Consider the following 16279-nt stretch of genomic DNA (forward strand, 5'->3'; position numbering starts at 1 on the left):
CGCCCCAATTCCAGCCAATACACTGATGACTGGAAATGCCTAACTTGGGCTCTGTTAACAGGGATCCTCTAACAGGACAGAGTTCAGAGCACTGACCCATGTAAAGCAGCAGGCTCTAGACTTTAGGAACTACAGCAAGGACCACATGTAACACATACTTGATAAAAATGTATTTTTTTTTTACAGTCATTTGTACAATTTGTTACAAAACCATATAAGACTACAACTTGCTTTAAATCATTTTTGGTCTGCAAATATGTAAAATCTGTGTGCAATTATCATGTATTTACAGGGCCTTGTTAGTCATTTTCAATGATTATTTCAACAATGTCACACTCTCAACAGAAGACATGGCTTAAGATAAATATATTAGTAAATAAATATTCTGAGAACATATTTCCATAAATGAAATGTGCTGCTATACATATACAGAATATACATAAGTTGTTTTCTAGCTTTTAAAACAGTTTTTAAAATGGTAATGTTGAAAGAGAGCCCTTAGACCATTTTATCACAAAGTCTTTACAAAATATTAAGTGCTATGGGAGAAATAAAAAAAAAAAAATTAAAATAGTGTCTTATTAGACCAAAACAATACAGTTTATGTAAGAAATAGAAAAAGGCAGATCAGCTTCAAAGATGATACTTTCAATTAATTCTTTTATAGACCACATTTAAAAAGCATTAGTCCTGTGTGAACCCTGAGACCAGAAGCACGTCGGGGAGGGCCTGAACCACAGCATAGAAGACAGAACCTAATCAAATGGTCTGGGCTTAGAGGAGAGGGGACGGTCAGCTACTGGAACTGCGACCACAGAGGCGCATACCTCATGGATCAGAATGCCTAAACTTCCATTTTTATCTGATTCTAAAATCTGAGCTGATCTGGCTGTTTTATAGCCAGGACTGGTACCCAGCTCACACTTGGTATTACACACTTAGATGGTATAGAGGTCCCCAGGGGAAAAGTGTGGTGCTCCTTGTCCATGGTTATACAATTATCACACACTATCGACATTCCTTTCCCCCTCCCCCTCCCCAGAAGAGGGTGCCTGTCACCAGTGTTAGAGCCACAGACATTATTTCTGTGGATTTAACTGGTAACACAGGATAGCTGAGAGGTGGTTTTATTCTGATCTGATGAAGCAATACAAAGCTGATAATTGTTTCTAGATCCCCAAACTACAACAATCACAAGTGCTTGTCCCCTGCCAATAGCCTTCTTTCAGAGGGTAGCTGGACTTGTCTGACTTCTTCCAGTGGCATTCAGATTCCCTACTCATCTATGCAGTAAGAGTGCTGAGAAGTGGCTTCCTAGCCAGGCAGCGCAACGGCAAGCCTTTCTGGGGTCTGTTTCAGCACACACAGATACCAAAAACAAAAAAGCAAAACCACAAACAACAAAGACCTCAACAATGAGCTGTGCTTTGCAGTTCATGTTAAAAGCTGTATCCCCATTCCCTCTGCACAGGGAGGCAAGCTGTTGTTCTTTGCAGCTGCTACCTCCGGCCCCAGAAATAAAGGCAGCCCTGATCACATGTCAATGGTTTGGGCCCTTCTCACACCCTCGCCAACAGGTGCACTGGGCATAGTCCGGGGGGGGGGGGATCCTCCCTCAAGGGACCCACCCCCCAGAGCTGGTTGGAAGGACAAATCTCACCATGGCTACTTCCTAAAGGGCAAATGGCTGGATCATCTGATATGGGGACTTCTGTCAGATTTGGGATAGAAATAAGTAAATGTCCTCATCTTAGGATGGGAATTTAAAGAACAAAGTATTCTGGAAGTCTCAAAATGTGCACTCTGGCCTCTGGGATGACTTCTTGGGAGTCTGACTGGAAGAGGGGTCATTTCTTTCTCTGGCAACCTAGGTGGTCCCCATTATGTAACTGAGCTTTCAGACCCATTGGGCCAAACTCTTCCTGACGGCAAGACATCGCTAAATGAATGAGTGGAAGTGAACAGAAGATTTAGCGAACACAGGGCCAAGGCGGTTAGTTTCCTCTAAGGAAAAGAAAGTATTTTCAAGAACAAGGACCATATTGAACAAAAAGGATTACAATCCCTGAAGTAGTTTTAAATAGATTCTCTCTCCCTTTTAAGAACAAACAAAACATCTGAAAAACAGTAACAGAAACAACCAAAAATGGTTTGGGTTTTTTTTAAAAAACAAAACAAACAAACAAACAAACAAACAACAACAAAAACTCTTCCCCCTTAAAAAAGAGGCTGGAAAAAATATACAAAATCCTACCCTTTGGGTCTGAACTATCTGATAGTCTGTCTCTCGGAGAATCAGTGCATAATAGTGCATCCGGCAGAGAGTCTAGCAGACATCTGCTGGCAGGGTGAGCCACTGCAGCCACCAGGCTGAGGACTGAAGAGCCCCAAAGCTGCATTTCTGGGGATGGGAGATTGGTTCAAATGGAGTTTAGTGTACCCCTGTGGTACACTAAAGCATGAGACCGCCCAAAAGGCAACCTAAGGGGGACAACAGCTGAGGGGTATGGCTGCCCAAGGCCTATGGGCAGAGGTGTGCCCCAGCATGCCTTTCTTCGAGGGGTGGTGCACTACTGCTGGGTGAGAGAGCTTGTTCCTCCAGTCCCACAGGCCACCAAGGCCACAAAGCAACATTCCTCCGGGTGTCTGCCCCTCACACCCCATTCAAATCACCTCTGCAACTGATGGCATCAAGCTCAAAATGACTTTACAGAAGACTCCAAGGCTGACAGTGAGGGTGAGAGCCTCTTTCCTATCCAGTGATCAGAGTGCAAGAGAGCCTCATAATGGGGCTGGTCACAGTCACAGATTCTGCTGCGATAGACTGTGACTTTTATTCTCATTTGGGATGATGACCTAAAGGAACAGAAGAGAATGGGTGGACCTGTCCCTAACAAACTGGGGCCTAGGCAATAATGGTTTGACACCTCTCCTTTCCCTCCCGTTCCTAGCAGTTTCCATTACTGCCTACAGGCGTGGGCCTGAGAGGTGTGGCTTCCCAAAAGCCCGAAGTCCAGATTTGCCTCAAAAAAGGGAAAAAGGAAGAGGCAGCTTTGTATTGTTCCTCGGAGTTTGTACCCATATCAACTAGCTTTTTACTTCAAGTTTCTGGTTCATTTTCGATAAGGCAGGTGTAACCCTGAGCTTTTCAAAGGCCTGAGGTCCCTCCAGGGAGACGGCAGTATCAACACAAGATGTGGTTCATTTAATGCAACAGTGATTTTTTTTTTCTTTTTTTTTTAAACAAAAGTTGGTGGTTAGGGTTCTTTAAAATATATATTTAAATAACTTTTTACATTTACATATAATATCTTAGAAAAAAAAAAGCATAGAACTCAATCCCACACACCTCAGAAACCCAAGCACACATTACATTACAAAACAGAACAACACATTATTAAAGAGGCAAAGAACTCAAGGGATTTTGTCTGTTGGTTTGTTAATGGGGAAGGGATGCCACAGGTGGCTCACATTTTGGGTTGAAGAGGGCTCTTTATTACCACTTTTATGTTTGTCAAAGCTAAAATATATGTATGTGTGTGTATGTATGTATACATGCATGTATGTGTATATGTATATATACATATATTTACATGTATATGTACACACACACACACACACACACACACACACACACACACGTTTTGAAGGAAGCCAGACTTTGAAGTCTTCATACAGTTCACAATTTCTACATAAGAGTTCCTTCTGAGCTCAAGCTCCCGTACCGATGCCTGGGCCAGATCCTGGTCCTGGGAGAGAGAGGGAGAACAGTCACCAAGGGTGTGGAGAGCTGGCACAGCAGGCTTTGGGCAGTATGTATGAGGTAAGGGCCTTGAGCATCCCTATCCTCTGCCTATGGGGCTCTTCGAAGCGACAGTTCACAATGGTGGGTAGACTATGTGCGTGATAACGGGGGGCAGCAATGGCCCCTTTCTTGAGAAGCTCAAGTTTACATTGAGAACATAGTTGTCTCTGGTGGAGGCAGGTCTCCCTTGTTTGGCTAAACAGTCTTCCACAAGCCCTAAGATGTTATGAAAATGTAATGTCGAAGTGAGGTTAAGTAAGTACCCTGTGGCACTGAAAGAACAGGGATGACCCCTCACAGATCACACAGACCTTCCCAAGAGGTGCCTGCCTTGACGTGACTTAGGAGATAACAGAGGAAGTGAGAGTGATACTGATGGGGAAAAAAAGGCTGTTTAGCTAAGATCTGAAGATGGAAATGAACCTGACATGCTGCAGGACCAAAAGGAGCCGCTCCACTTGGAGGACATCTTATGCTAGGCGGTGTGAGAGAAGGCCTTTAATCCCAGCACTCAGGAGGCAGAAGCAAGGAGATCTTTGAGTTCAAGGCCAGCCTGTTCTACACAGAGAAACCAGTCTCAAAAACAAAACAAAAAACAGAACACACAACAGGAGACATCTTACAAAGGTAACTGCAAGTCATTACAGCATTTCTAATGTAAGAATGGTGACTCAGGCCTCCCAAGTGGGACAGCAGGCAAGTGCAGCGAGGTCTGTCAGGAGGGCTCTGTTCTCTAATAGGTACAGGATGGACTAAGGGGACCACAGGATGCAGAATAGTTGATGAAACTGAGATATGCTTTTGGGGTGTGAAGCCTCTGAGGGAAAGAGTACCAACATCATGGATAAAGGGTTTGAGGATGGGCAGGGCTGAGAAGCAATGTTTGAAAGTCATCAGGAATAGAAGCCAAGGGCACAGAGGAAGCCAAACAAAAAAGGCCTGAGAAGAGGACCCTTATACAAATACCTACTGTCATCTGCTCTCACCTGAACCCTCAGCAGTCAGGACATAGGACTCCTGAGTGTCCTGGGGGACACTGGAGAGGCTAGCCCTGGAAGCATCTGGCTTCTCTGGAGAGCAGCCAGGCTGCACCTTGGCTTGGTAGCATGGAGCCTGCTCCTCTTCCCGGGTTGTCCCCAGATTCCAGTGGAGTCGGGGGACGTCCAAGCCCAGTGTCCCACCCCAGGGGCTCTGGCTTTGCATCCCTTGGCAGTCTTGGGGTAAGCCCAAGTCACAGTCTACATCCTCTGGAATAATGGGGATGCGCTGGCTCAGGTCCCGGGCCCCTGCATAGCAGCTGGGTGGGGGCTCCTCAGCGAGTGTGTACTGCACACTCACCGAATAGTCCTCAGTATAGCAGCCACTGCCTCTGCCAGCACTGTGGGCCACCTGCTTTTCTTCATAGAAGCAGCAGGGCAGGCCCTCATATTTCACCCCATCTGTCCTGGGAAAATGGTCTGAGTGAAGGCCATACAGGCCCTGGGAGCTCCCTGGTTGTGGCTCCCCACTTGTAGGGTTGCAGTCCTCAAGAAGCCGGGGACCCAGGAATAAGGTGCTACCACCTGCTGTTGTCCCTGTCCCAGAGCCCAGGGTGGAAGGCTGGGGCTCAAAGCAGCAAGCACATGATGGTCCCTCTGGGCCCCCTTTCCATGTCCTCCTGAGGTCCACAGTGGCCCCAGGAGAAACCTCGAGCCCCACTTCTGAGGTAGAGCCATTGGGCCCTCTGGGTTCCAGCGAGGAGTTGCTGCTGTAGTTCATCTCCAGGCTGCAGGTGGACAGCTGGTCCCCTGAGGGAGAGGCAGGGCCTAGCCATGGCCCAGCACCTTGACTGTGTGCTGCTGGGAGCTCTTCTGGTGGTGGGGAGCCCTCCAGATGCACAGCAGGCCCCCGGCTGCGGTAGATGAAGGGGTCATAGTCGCTGCTGAGGGAACTGCGGAAGGTGGAGCAGCTCCCATACACACCTTGGTTGCTGACTTCTGTGCAATCCACTACAGAATCACTGGAAGAGCAGCGGCACTGGCCAGAGCTATTGCTGCTGCTATCACTGCCAGGACAGTCAGCCAGGTAGCCACTACACACAGAACGGTGACCATGGTAGCAGCTGAAGCTGGAGGTGCTGCCACTCTCTACGTGGGCAGGAGGGGCCATGTGCACCACGGTGGGGAAGAGCAGGCTGCTGCCACCACTTGGCGGGAAGGCACGGGATTGGCCCCTGGGTGTGAGGCTGGGTACCGGCTGGCCCTCTTGCTCTGGGTAGCTGAGACCCTGGAAGTAGTAGTGTTGGTACATGGTCTCATACTGGGAGAAACAAGCTGCCTTGGAGAAGCTGCGGCTGCTGAACTTGGGCCTGCGGAAGGGATGGGCTGGTGAGTAGGCCCGGTGTTCCAGGCTGCAGCGGTGAGGGGCCAGAGTGTGGTCCAGGTGTAGGGGTGGGTAGCCACGGATGTAGGTGGGAGTCTGTGGAGAATACAGGCTCTGTTCCCCATGCCGGTCCATGGTCAGAAGGGTGACAGGGTTGCCATGGGAGTCCATACTTGTCCTGGTAGGGTAGGCTGGAATGGCATTGGTCCTATGCACACGGCCTGGGTAATGTACTGGTAGGGTCACTCTTGGCTGTCGACCACGTGTGAGGTTGCCAGTCTCCACACAAACAGCACCTGGATTCCCCTTTTGTTCTGGAAGAGGTAGAGGAAACACAGTAATGGGGCAGGATTGAAGCATCAAGTGGAGCTATGTGCCAGGGAAGTCTATTCTTGACCCTGCCACACTCTAAGCTGTCTCTAAGCTCAGCTGAGCTGGCAAAAAATTTGTCTCTTATTTGTTCCCACTCCCCCATACAGAGTCCTCAGAGGGCAAAACAAATATAAAGATGAGAGTGACTCCCACCCTGTAATGATGATGTGAGTGCAGCTATCAGCATTGCTATTGCATAGCCATCATATCAGCTACATGGAGAAAGAGCAAGGATGTCTATAGTGTGAGGGGAAAAACCCTGTAGTCTAGGCCTGGAAAGTCAATTGTTACTGTTATCTGTTAAAGCGACAGGGGTCTTCGGCCTAAGGAGGCCAGGTCAGGACACTGGGGTTTGTTGTTTATATTTTCTTCAGACTTGTACCCCAGCCTAGTTTCCAATTTGTTATGAAGCTAAAGATGGCCTTGAACTCCTGCCTCTACTTCCCAAGTGCTGGGTATACAGACGTACATCAGCATACTCAGGTAGGATCCTATTTAACTGGAAACTCAAACTTGAACACAAGGTGATTTTCTTTAGAGGTGGGGGAGTACTGGGAGCCAAACCTAGGGCCTTGTACATGCTAGGCAAATAGTCTACTCCCAAGCCACATTACTTGCTGCTCAAAGTGATCCTTAAGGACAGGCTCTACTTAGAGTTGTGCAGCCAACTTCCAAACTCTATGGCCCACAGCTGCAGGTCCAGAAGACCATGCTGTGTTCTCTAAGCTTGCTCATGAACGTACAGCATGCCACACACACTCTGTACAGACAGGGTCCTCCAAGACCTGTAATAATTACCTATGATATTGTGCCGACAGTGGGGACAGGTGTGGTGCTGCAGCAGCCATGGATCCACACACTTCCTGTGGAACCGATGGGTACAGGGGATGACCCGAAGCTCCTGTAAAGACAGAGAGGGAACACAGCCTGAAGGATGGACTGGAGAGGGTACTACTGCCTTAAGCCTCACACATATGCCTCCTCCAACGGAGCCTGTAGGGGACAGAGTAACCCTGCGCTGGTGTCCCCTGCTGTAATACGGATCCTAAGTGACCCTAGCTTGGCAGTACCAGGGAGGGGAGCCTAGTGGGACCTGGTCTTCTTTCTCCCTCTTTTGGTATCCTCCTGGTAAGCAGTTTTAAAGATTTACTTATTTATTTATAAGCTGGATGATAATTTTATTAGACTTAAAGAGGAAACTCCCAGGCAGGCAAGCAGTGAATCTCAGCAGTTGCTCAGAGGAGAATGGAAGAAAGAAGGGTACTACGTCACTTGAGTCCTGCTGGCAGAGAGGTCAGCTACATGGAGAAAGAGCAAGGATGTGTATAGTGTGAGGGAAGGCATGCATAGAAAAGAGAAGAAAAGTAGAAGGCACATTTTTCTGATCAATTCAGAGGCAGACTTACAAAGCAGCAAGGCTTCATTTGTAAGAGACTCCCTTAATTCTAACTTTTAACTATATATATATTGCATGCTTGCAGAGGGTGGAAGGGGGTGCTGGAAACTGAGATGTTCTCTAAGAGAAGCATGTGCTCCTAACTGCTGAGGCACCTCTCCAGTCCTACCCATTACAAGTTCTTGTCATGATAGGCTGCCTCCCTATAAGCCTAAAGGATTGTAGTCAAGTTCGTGGGCTAAAACATCCAAAACTATGTGCTCAAACAAACCTTTGCCCTTTATCCATTTACTACAGCAGGTGTTTGCTATGGGAATGGAAAGTTAAGGCACTTCCTACTCTCTTCCCTAACTCCAGCTAAAGGTCAGTTTCACTCCTTGAAGTAGGGCCCATTGGGAGAAGGAAACTGCTCAATCCACCTGCCCCAATCACAGCCCTCAGGGTTAAAGGACAAGGAGCACAAGGAAGCAGGTTCCTTTCCCAGAGCTGAAGGTGGGGGTGAGGGTGGGGGGCGTACATCTAAGTCCAAAGCCTCAGGCCATCTATATTGGTGTAGATCTGTGGTTCTCAGCCTGTGGGTCAATATCATCAAAAAAATCATCAGGTAACACAAATATTTATATTACAATTCATAACAGTAGCAAAATTGTAGTTATGAAGTAGCAATGACAAGTATTTTATGGCTGGGGGTCACCACAACATGAGAAACTCTATTAAAGGGTCACAGCATTAGGAAGGTTGAGAACCACTGGACTACAGACAGCTGGCACTAGGCACCCTTGAGTGAGGCCAAGTAGAAAAGAACACTTGACGGGGCATCTGGTTTCTAAGGAGAGAAGCCTATTTGAGAGAATATGACACGCTTCCCAGACCAAAGCATCCATCCTCCCGACTTGTTCTTATTGCTTTGCTTTTATTTTCTCAGCAGCCTGACACAGTCATATTAATAACCATTGTGGTGCTTTAGAATGCCTGTATCTTCTCACCTAAATAGCCTTTGTGAGCATCTAGTATGCTGTTGGCATCACAAGTGCAAACACAGAATGAAGCCAGTTGCCAAGTAAGTTCACAAACCCAGAACCTGCCTGGGCTAGGTTAGAACCCAGGAGTCTGTACCCACAGTCCATGCAAGAGTATCTTTCCATGGGCCTGTGTACAAACACACTTCCACCCAGCAATCTACACACCAGCAGGGTTGATCTCATCCAGGGGCTGTCCAAGGCCTAGACTCTCAGGCAGTTTGTTCTCACTTTGTATGTACCTGTCCACATAGAGACAGATACAAAGGTAGCAAAATGCTAATGATGGTGATGGGTGCTTATGTGAATGGTCTACGCTGTTCCTGGTACTTTTCTTGCAACTTTTAGTAAAGAGCTACCAGTAAAAACACAGGCATCAAATCTCTTGACTTTTTCTAAGTAATCACATCACTTAACCACTCCTTCAAAGCAAAGCAAATAACTTGTTCTTACATCTACATATTTTCTGTCCAACCATGTGTTTTTCTCCCCACCCCCTTTAGAGCCAGGACCTTAAATTTACAATCCTTTTAATTAGCCTCTCAAGTGCTAGAACTCCTGCATGTACTACCACCCTGGCCTACCATGTACTTAGCTAGACCATCTATAGAATATTCTGTGTTCCCAGCCCCTAGGAGAAATGCCTTTAGAAGCCTGCACATTGAATCAAGGTTGCAAAGAACTCTGGTCATGGTGGTCCCCAGCACGTCTCTGGGCTTGCACACCCCTCCCCACCCCCACAAGACAGGCCCTGTTTATGCCACTACCTCTCCATCAATGTACTTCTCCAGACAGATGGCACAGTCGGACGTGGAGCCGCTACTAAGTGTATCCAGAGCCCCGCAGCTTCCTTCCCGGCGACCCTTGCTCTTGGAGTTGAATTTTCTGGTTTCCATCTTCTCCAGAGCCTGCACAGCCAGCCTGTTCATGGAATTCTGCATGGCAGAGCATGGTCAGTGTTGGTACACATTAACAGTGGCAGTCACACCCTGGGCTATGGCACTCAGGACATAAAACTAGTCTCACTCAGGCCAATCAATCAGATTCTTGAGAAAGAGCTCAAAATTCTTACTGCCACTCTATTTTCTAGATCTCAAGAACGCCCGTGATATTGGTCCAACCTTTTCCCAAGTGACCCTACTCCAAAGTCTTGCCTTTAAGGTGAAAGGCAATTACCTGTCTCTGATACTTTGCTACTACGTAGGACGCTGGTTTTTAGAAGGCTCTACACCAAATGTCCCTCCTTGTTGAAGGAAGCTAGGGAAATGAGACAGCTCAGCATCTGACATACAGTGTGAGTGCATAAATATTAGCTTCTAATCCCTGTTCTTGCTGGTGATGGCCCCTCAACCCTCCTGACAACTGAAACCGTTCTCCTTTTGACAGTCATTATCTAAGGTACCTCCTCTCTCAAGGTGTCACATTACCAACACACCTCAAAGTCTAGCTTCCTGCTTGTCCTCTCACCACCCTCTGCCTGTAGGTCTTTCTCTCTAGGAAGCTGCAGTGATGGACTGGCTAGAGTACTATCTATGGCTACGCACTCATCAAGAATCAACAGAAGGGCCTGGCAGAGGCAAATTTCATCACAAGACCTAGGGGTCTGATAGTCTGTATTTCTACCAACCCCAGATGTACTTGAGGAGCAAAGGTCTCACACTCCAAAGCAACATTTATTTAAACATTTCCCTCAAAATACTAGTTTGGAACACCCCCAATGCTGAGGCCTTTGCAGGCCTGCTCTTCTCAACATGAGGGTTTGGTGCCTGAGGTATTCTCCAGGCCACTGAGAGAAGATAGGTGCCATGGGCAGCAGGCTGCACAGACCCCTAACTTTCTCTTCTTCTTCTTCTTTTTTTTTTTTTTTTGGTTTCTTTGAGACAGAATTTCTCTGTATAACAGCCCTGGTTATCCTGGAACTCATTATGTAGACCAAGCTGAGATTCACCTCCCTTTGACTCCTAAGTGCGGGGATTAGAGACATGTGCCACAAACCCTGGGCCCCTAACTTTCATCAGCAACAGGGCAATGGGGTTCAAGGTTGTTCCTAGGGGTTACCTGACTACGACGCTGCTTCAGCTTGATTTTGACAAGGAGAATGAGGCAGACCAAGGAGACCACGACGAAGAAAGCCAGGAAAATCCCCATGTCAAAGTACTCAGTGGGTTGCTAGAATAGAACACAAATGCCATGAACCATGTTCTCTTTGGCCTGATTATGGGTACATGGGCTATCAGTTCTGGCCAGGAAATAAATGGAGTGGACAAGTGAGGACAGGGTTTTTCTGTATGTAGGAAGCTCCTGGGTTCTGTTCACATTCACACAGTAATGGTGCCTTTAGAATGGGAGTGGAGAAGCTACAGTGGCCTCAGGCCTCCTAGGAGCTGAGAGAGCCATTTGTAGAGTTCGGACTCCCATTATAACAGTGCAAAGTTCAGTATAACTAGTGAGAAAGGCCCCTCTGAATAAACACAAATAATCATAGTTATAGACAAAGGAGTGAGTGTTGTGTTTTGAGGCAACAGTGATTACTAACCATATAATTAATGGTTTACAACAACTTAGAAAATTGTACGCTGCTTCAACAAAAATCAGCTTCCACTACAATGACTCATGTTTACCAAAGAGTTCTTTTTTCCTTTAACAAGAAGCCAGCAAGTCAGTTCTGCAAACTTCCCTTGTTTCTCTTCTTGGGGTTGGGTAGGGGGTTTGAGCATTTATTCTAGGCTGGTCTCTATCTAGCTAAAGAGGACTCTAAATTTCTTACTCTACAACCACTATCTTCTAAGTGCTGAGATCACAGTCGCGCCACCACAGTGGTTTTATGCAGTGCTGGGGAATGAACCCCAGGCTTTGTGGATAATAGGCAAATCCTCTACCAACTGAGGTGTGCCTGACAGTCCTTATTTTTTCTGCACAGAACACTGCCTTCTATCACCTGAAGCTGCTTCATCTAAGATGTGCATGCATTTAGTCAATAAGGACAGGACCCTAGTGAGATGTTGTGCTACTCAGATACTTGGTACAGGTGGGATCAGACTACACGGGAGAAGTTCAGTAATTATGAGGAGGAAAGAAAACATGTATGAGGCACCAGCCCCAGATTCTTAGATTGCATCAGTCTAAGGTTGAGGAGATGTCAGTCACACATCAGTGGGCAGCAATATTGCTTCAGCACACTAAGTCTGACTACTACTTGTCACCAACAAATGTCAGTCCCAGGCCTGAGTAATTCTTAATGTTCTTATTTGTGAGTCAGGGAGTTTCAAGTGAGTAGTCTACCTGATTGAAAGAAGGAAGTACAGGCCTTTTTTCATCTCTAGGTCAGACGGAAGGAAGGAATCAAAGAAAGCCAAGTGCTGTGTCATCCCTTCATCTTTCTCAGCTTGCCTCTCAGAAGGATGAACTAGAAAGGGGCAATGCCAGGTGGGAGAAACCAGAGACTTCATAGCAAACAATGTCTATTTCTGTAAGCTTTTAACAAATTTTTACAAAGAAAGAAATATGAGCAAAGATCAATCTGTTCTCCTGTCCCATAGCTGAGCTGAACCTGTAGGAACCTACCCTATACCAGCATTCTAGATACAGGGACAAGAGGGCTGAAAGCTTGGAGGAAGCAAAGGCACTGAAGAATAGCAGACAAGTTGCCACTCACTCGAGGAGGAAGATGCTGGATCCTTGCTCGAGCCACTTTCTGTTTGTTGACAATGTTCATCAGCTTAATGGCATCTGCACCCTTCACATACACTACTGGCCTCTTCAGAGGGTCTTCTGAGCCTTGGTTTAGCTGACAAAGAAGAGAGGGGTACGGGTTAAAAGACATGCTTACTTTAAGAAACAAGAGAGGGTTTGGAATGTGGTTTGGTGGTAGAGTGTTTGTCTGGTACATGAAAGGTCTAGGTCTAGCTTTCATTCCCCACCCTCACCCTCCTCCCAGTCCCCCATCACTTCACCTTCCCAAACCCCCATCCCTGCCACACACACACAAAGAAGAAAAGAATACTAAATCCTCATTTGGGAATTCTTGAAGTCTTCAAGTATTAAGTAGCCCTGGGGTTTCCAGAAAAGTGAGGGTAGGGTGCTATACTTGTTTTAAGATGGCTGAAATGTCCCTAACCCTAACCACCCCAACCCAGAACCAACCACTTTCTATATGCCTCTCTCAGGTATGATACTCAAACACAGAGAAGTACAAAGGATCTGAGACAAGGGTGTCACAGATAACCAAAGATAACCAAAGTACATGCCTCTTAGGTAGGCAGTAGGACTGGTTTTGGTGGCGGTTTACCTGGTCAATGGCTTCTGGGTTTTCAGATACATCAAAGATAACTGCAGTGGCTCCTCGTTGAACTGCTCTCTTGGCCTGGTGGATTGAAAAAGAGCAGGTTGGCAACTCTGTCCTCTGACCCTGCCAACATTGGCCTTATAAATCAGGCATGACTTCAGAATGCAGACCTGGATAGCAAACAATGTCTGTGCCCCCGAGCAAGTTGATCCTCTTCCCCAAGCCTCAGCATTCTCATCTGCAAAACAGGAGACACTGCCACCTACTTTGTCCTATCATCCTGAGAGCCTGGTGACTTAGAATGGATGGAAATAAGTGGCTGCTGCAGAAACCTGTCTCCCCCTGTCAGGCAGAAACCTTAAAAACAAGCTACAGATGGGCAGCTTGCCCAGAGAGCACAGAGGTACTGGTTTTGGTATTTTCTGCTATAAACACACTACCCTTGGCAACCAGAGTAAAAGCTTTGGTTTGTCTCTTGTGGTCCTTTCTCCTTCCTATGTCATCCAGTTAGGACAGCATACTGACTTTCTGAATGAACCTCAAAATGGTTACTTTTAACACGTGACACAAACTGAAGATCTTTGGAGACTTTGGGAAGGGGGGAGGTTATAAAAAAATAATAAGTGGGGATTTAAAGCAGTTGGCTGCCAAGCCTGGCTGTACATCAAAAACCAGTTGGGAAGTTTGTAAAGCAGATTTCCTGGCTCTACCAACAGACACTGGTTCAGTGGGGCTGGACACAGGCTCAGGAAGCTGAGTTCTGTAAGTTCTCAGGGACTCAGATGATCCTACCAGGTGGAAAACTAGAGGTCAGAGGAACAAGAAAAGAAGGCTTAGAAATAAATCAGAAGTGATAGAATTTTTTTTTGTTGTTGGGGTAGAGGAAAAGTAGGGGAGGAAAAAAGCCCTTTCCACTTCAGTGAACTTTCTAATTTTATCTCCAGCTAAGTGAACAACACAGTTGAATCTGCAGAAGGAGGAGACTTGAGACAGACCCTTGCTTTTAGGACTTGAACTTTGAGTGTCTCTGGATAGACACGCCAAAAAAAAAAAAAAAAAAAAGTAGTGGGGGAAAAAAAAACAACTTCCAAAACCATCGTGCTGAAAGATGGGCAATTATTTTAGCCAGTGCTCAGAGGTCATGTCACTGTGGGCCTAAGTGTTTGAGAATAAATTCAAATTATTTCCACAGAAATAATCTTTACTGACAGGTGCACAAACCTAAAGGGCACCAACAGACATGGCCAAAGACTCTACTGGACCACTAGAGGGCAGTGTCATGCCATTGCTTTTTGAGCTGGTCCCCTAAACTTGGGACCAGCAAGTGAAAATTTAGTGACATTGGGGATAAAGCACGTTCCCTGGAAGTTTAAGAACTCCTGGAATCATGGGTATAAGGCTGTAGAATTTTTCCTTGCCTTACAGGTAGCTTCCTTAAAAACAAACTGAGACTGAACAATCAGAAAGTCAGCTGAGGATCACCTCACTGTTTTACCCCTCCGTGATCACAAGTTACCAGTGGGCTGCTGTTGCTCTTTTTCTTCTAGTAGTGTCTTTTTCTTCTGGAGTCACACCCAGGCTTTGCTCATGCTGAGCAAGTACTCTGAATCTCTTTCAGTCCCAGCCTTAGAACAAGAGGCCAAGATGGCATGACTGTTCTCTTCCACTCAGCTCCTTAGGGCAGCAGGCCTCTCTACCTGAGGCCACAGCTCAGAGACTTGAGTAGGTGCTTATGTTTCTCCCCCCAGTGGTACCCTGAGCTTCTTCACAAATTCCATTCCCAGAGGAAGAAATAAAGAGAGCCTCTCATTCTTTTCTTCTGCTTTCCTCCAGGGATCCAGCATGTCACCCAGTACCTGTGGGGAGTGCTTGTTCCTCCAGCTTTGATGCTGGCGCACCTGGAGAGGCTGGCAGGGCTGCAAGTGCCTGGGTAGGAAATGCCTTCCTTGAATGTGCCTCGGGGGAAACCACACAGCCAGAGGGCCTCCTTGGCTTCCCAGTATTTCTTGTTCCACAAGAACATGAATGTTCATTCGTTCCAGAGAAGTATGATCCTTTCAGGACAGAAAGCACAGAGCTGGGGGATGAACCCTGAGCCTCATCCATGCAGGTATGTGCTTTATCTTTGGGTTACATTCTCAGCCTCACAAAAGATGCTTTAAAATGTACCTGTTTTCATTGGTGAGGAAGGCAGGTAAAGAATAAATGGTTAAATCCCTCTACAGCCTAACTTCAGACACAACTCAGTAATGAATGGAATCTAAGGACAAATACTGTGGCTGAAGAAATGTTTAATTTTCAGTGAATCACATTAAAATTATATAATTATATTCATTGAGGCTAGAGATGTAATGCAGTTTAGGTAGAGTTGCCAACCATACACGAAACCCTAGCACTTTATAAAGTGATCCTCAGCCCTGCATAAATTAGGTATGATGCCTGTAATTCTAGCATTTGTGTGGTAGAGGCAGGAGGACCCTAAAGTTCAAGGTCATCCCAGCAACAAAGAATTACGAGAGTTTGGACCATGTGAGACTGTTTGTTTGTTTGTTTTAATATATAATTACATGTATAATAGCCAGTCAGTGGTGCTACACACCTTTAATCCTAATATGCAGAGGGCAGAGGCAGGTGAATCTCTGATCTACCGAGAAGAGTTCCGGAACAGCCAGAGCTACACAGAGAAACCCTGCCTCAAAACAAAACAAAACAAAACAAAAATTACATGTATAAGCTGCTACTGAAATAATTTGTACTTCCTGTACATATCAGGACTGGATGGGAGGTGATCCTGTTGTGATCTTGCTATTGAGAGATGGCTTTAGGAAAGACTGGGGTAACTGGGCTGTTCTCAGTGGTAAACTGCTTGCCTAGCATACATTAAGCTTAAATTTGTTTAATCCTCAAGAAAAGGCCATGAGTAACCTTCAATGACAAAATGGAACGTTCATTATATTTTAAAAAGATAGAATATTTCTTGGTTATATGTTTTCCTCCTGCCTCAATATAATTTTAAAAAACCTAAGGAGTCAAGTTCTTTG

The 16279-nt window shown here is 46.2% G+C and overlaps 1 protein-coding gene across 1 annotated transcript in view; it reads right to left on the bottom strand.

Annotated features, from left to right (window-relative positions):
• Positions 1-155: 155 nt before the first annotated feature.
• The window catches only part of Znrf3 (zinc and ring finger 3), a 152848-nt gene continuing 136724 nt past the window's right edge, over positions 156-16279 (bottom strand). Inside the window, exons 3-8 of the mRNA XM_021632749.2 lie at positions 13242-13316; positions 12609-12740; positions 11012-11122; positions 9721-9888; positions 7337-7439; positions 156-6480 (exon numbers count right to left, since the gene is read on the bottom strand). Of these exons, the coding sequence (XP_021488424.1) occupies positions 4778-6480; positions 7337-7439; positions 9721-9888; positions 11012-11122; positions 12609-12740; positions 13242-13316 (2292 nt within the window). The 3' untranslated portion in view covers positions 156-4777. The remainder of the gene's footprint in view (positions 6481-7336; positions 7440-9720; positions 9889-11011; positions 11123-12608; positions 12741-13241; positions 13317-16279) is intronic.

Source organism: Meriones unguiculatus, chromosome 12, assembly GCF_030254825.1.
Source record: "Meriones unguiculatus strain TT.TT164.6M chromosome 12, Bangor_MerUng_6.1, whole genome shotgun sequence".
In the NCBI taxonomy this organism is placed as follows: Eukaryota; Metazoa; Chordata; class Mammalia; order Rodentia; family Muridae; genus Meriones; species Meriones unguiculatus.